General features: G+C 33.9%; 1 protein-coding gene across 1 annotated transcript; it reads right to left on the bottom strand.

The window, feature by feature from the left end:
* Positions 1 to 283: 283 nt before the first annotated feature.
* On the bottom strand, positions 284 to 1,087 carry LOTGIDRAFT_155772 (hypothetical protein; the record flags this gene model as incomplete). Its single annotated transcript, XM_009068299.1, has 3 exons — positions 284 to 580; positions 704 to 804; positions 1,006 to 1,087. The coding sequence occupies 3 exons, from the start codon at positions 1,085 to 1,087 to the stop codon at positions 284 to 286; spliced, it is 480 nt and encodes a 159-aa protein (XP_009066547.1).
* Positions 1,088 to 4,105: the final 3,018 nt, after the last annotated feature.

The following is a 4,105-nucleotide window of genomic DNA, read 5'->3' as shown; positions in this document are numbered from 1 at the left end:
CATTAAAGTCTAAATTAACATAAAAATCATGATAATTATAATATTGACAATTTATATCTTTATCTATTTTGATATAATATTCATCTTTAATCTTCATTTCACTTTCTTCTAATAAACTGACATCTTGTACAATACTCAACATTTCTGATGATGTCATAATATATGATGGTATAGATGGTTCTAGCTCATCAAGGTCGATAAATGATGACGTCATGCTTGAAGGATGAATAATTAAGTGATTCTTGTTGAAGATTGTGTAAACATTCTTCTGTTATATAACAATCTAAATGTGGTATATTAATATCTTGTGATAAGAAATATTAGTTGAATTAATATTAGATAAACTGTTCATAGAATAATCATATAGGTTGTCTTGTAGTGCAGAAATTGGGACCGGTTCTTGTAAATCACAATGGTTAATTCTTTTCCTAGAATCAGGATATTGACATTTTTCTTTACAGAAGTCCGATTCTTGATTATTTCTGTTAAATCTAGGATTAAATAATTCTTTTCTCATTTTATCAACATGATTCTCTTTATTTAGGCGTTTTTCTTTACATCTTCTGTTCTGAAACCAAGTCTGAAATGAAGAAATTAAAATCATGAATAATGATATGAGGTGTTTTATGTTAATTTATAATGATAGAAGTCAGATATTGTATAGAAGTTAAAATCTGTATAAAATAATCTATATTCTACTTACAGCTAATTTTTCTATATCTAGATTTAGTGTATCACAAAGTTGATCAAAAACATAACTGTCTGGATAATGATTTTCTTGAAATATTCTTCTAAAATATTCAACTGAAAATAAAAAACATTTGAATTAATTGATGGTTTATAAATTTAGATATAAAATAAATAGATATAAAATGATGTTATGTCGTGAGCTTACTGTCTCTGAATATCTGATATCAAGTACATGTCAGTTTTTTACTGGTTATTTTAGATGATTTATAGAGTCTAATATAAATATTTATATGTCTGTATTATTTACCTGTTTACGTGAATATTTGGTTCTTTCTCGTCTTCTAACACCTTTAAAAGGTTGTTTTGTAAATTCATTACAATTTATAACAGTTTTCATTTTAACTGATAAAGTATTTTATAATAAATTGTAGAAAACAGAATGTAGAAATAATGATACATACTGATATTATTTCTCTTATATAGTAAATATGTAGCGGTATTTTATAACATGTATCTTGTTAAATGTTGATAAGGAAATAATACATAATGATAAATATACATTGCATTTAATCTAATGTTATTAATATATTGATTACAATACTTTAGTTTTCGGGGAAGGGAGGGTTTGATTCTCCCAAATGTACAGGCCTAGGGTGGAGCAGACACTTTATTTAGAAATTAGGATTAAGGATCTTGATATTGGGTTTTCTTCTGTTCTTATTCTGATCTGAAATTAGAAAAAATAACTCGCCCCATGGGCGAGAAGTATAGTGTCTGTTATGTACTGATGTTTTTAGTTTATTATGAACAATATTATCATTTAAGTTCTTATTTTTTGAATATGCAACTATCATTTTCTGCTTATAGACATGGGGGAATTTCTCTTGAAGGCTCTTATAGTGGGCATGAACCATCTTGCTTGCTCGATTGCTGGTTGTATTAAACGGGACAACAAAGGGTGCTATGCCTACATTATGATGAATATTTAGTCCTATAGGTCTTGCTGTATTCCATGTCTCAATCCAATGGGCTTCCCTAGATTGACGGAATTTGGTAGTTTCATCTTCGGTAAGTCAATTTCTATACGCTCAATTGGGATTAGGGCGAGATCGTCTATTGAATGGTCGTCGAGGTTGAAATGATTAGAAACAGGCTTTCTTTAATTTGATGTCTGACCTATGAGCATTAAAGCGAGTTCGTAAGTTATTCTTAGTTTCTCCTACATACTGTTTGGGGCATTTCTTGCATGAAATTAAATATATTACATTCGAATGTTCACATGTTAGATGTTCCTGGATCGGGTACCTTTTATTCGTAGAGTTGCTTACAAAATAATGAGTTCCTGATATAAAGGGACATGTTTTGCATCTACTGGACAAACATGGAGCACTTCTTAAACCTGGAGGTACTTCGGCATAAAGTCTGTTTTTAGCTGCTATCTGTGCTAAGGTGGAATTTGTTATGTTTCGTAAAAATTGTTTAGAGTACCCACGCTCTTTCAGTTTTGAGAAAACAATCGTACAGGCTTGGTTGAAATCAGAAGATCTTGTACAAATTCGATGAAATCGTAAAACTTGTGACTTAATTATACCAGAAAAAGGTATGTTTTGGGTGAAAGGAGCTCTTGTGCAAGAGTTGATGAGTATCAGTTTCTTTGAAATACACTTTAATATCCAGTTTATTTGTTTTTGCTATGGAATCTCCCTTAAAGACTGTGGTATCGAGAAAGTCTATGCTTTTGTCACTCACGTTTGCGGTTAGTTTGATAGAAGGATGGTGGTTGTTGAGAATTTCAAAGAATTCCCAAAACTGTTCGATAGAATAAGTCCAAACCATAAAAATGTCATCCAAAAAGCGTCCGTAAAAAAGTGGGTCAAATGGACAGAGGGGCAACACCTCACGTTCCCACTCTGCCATGAAAAGGTTTGCGTACGAAGGAGCGAATCGTTTGCCCATTGCTGTCCCTGAAGTTTGTAAATATGTTTTACCATTAAATGTGAAATCTTTTCGACTAAGACAAATCTTTAAAAGCTGTAGAATTGCATCGTCGGGTCTGTTTGGATCTGGGTTTCTATTAAAAGCTTTACGAACTGCCGTTAAAACATTAGTGTTATCGATATTGGTATACATAGAAGAAACATCAATAGAAATTAAAATAGCATTAGAGGGAACTCGAAGATTTTTTATTTTATTGACAAAATCGGTTGTGTCTTTAAGGTAGGCGCGATGTTGACATGCTAGAGGTAGTAAGAAATGATCAATGTATTCTGACACTGCATATGACTCACTACCACAGTCAGATATAATCGGGCGGCCTTTAGGGATTTTATTGGAGATAAACCACTCCTTGGTTGGATTCTTATGGATTTTAGGCAAAGTGTACAAATGTCTCTCGCGACAATCAGGTTTGGCAGACAGATAGTCATATTGTTTCTGTTTGAGATAACTAGTTTTGACTAAATCGGCAAGAATATTGTTAATCATGTTAGCAGTTTCTTTGAAAATAGGTTTCGGTAAAATGGCATAATGTTGAGGATTATTCAGTTGATTCTCTGCTTCTGAAACGTAATCCTCCCTATTCAGAATGACACAACATGAACCTTTGTCACTCTTTTTAATAACAATGCTATCGTCTTTCTTAAGTAAGTTTAACGCTTCACGTTCCACTCGTGTGAGATTAGGCTTTTCGTGTGTTATGGAAAGGTTCACTGTTTGGCTATTCATACTCGCAAATGCTTTCAATATTTCAGGATGGATGGCGGCCTGAGGGGGTGTCCACGTGGATTTAGGAATAAACATTGTTCTAGCACCACGTGGGGGGTGGTTTCGAAAAAAATATGTGCAGCTAAGATTTCGTTGAAATCGTTCAATGGATGGTCGGAGATAATTCAAGTTAGCTATCTTTGGTGTGGGAATAAATTTTGCGGCTCAAGTTAACTACAGTTTGGCCTAGCGGTGGCCTCTCAGTATTTTTATCCCCAGTAATTAGTTTAAAGACTTACTCGATGCTTGAAGCTGGTGTATCCAAAACAAATAAATGCTGTTTGCTGTTTCTGAAGATTATCAACTGGTTCGAATTCTTCTTCGTAGGGTGGTAAGGTTGTTGCGCTGTTGATACTGGACTCCATCATCATGTTGTTGGGAGTGCTGAGGTTCTGTTGTGCTTTCTTCGAGATTTTATTTGAAATGGGTATACATGTGAAGAGGATCTTGGAGTTTGGGAAGGTTTTGTTGGCTGTGGCGATTAATTTCTGGGCTTGGTTAAAGGAGGTCTTTGGTAGCTGATCACGGTTGTTGAGGCCTACATGAAGAATAATGGTAGTAGGTTTGGGATCATGGTCGTATGATTCCAGGATTGACTGTATGTGATGGATTTGGGCACCGGGGTAAGAATGTATTTCAGTGTCTGAACTGG

This window comes from Lottia gigantea (genome assembly GCF_000327385.1).
Source record: "Lottia gigantea unplaced genomic scaffold LOTGIsca_9, whole genome shotgun sequence".
Taxonomy (NCBI): Eukaryota; Metazoa; Mollusca; class Gastropoda; family Lottiidae; genus Lottia; species Lottia gigantea.
This window is presented reverse-complemented; position numbering and strand designations above follow the sequence as displayed.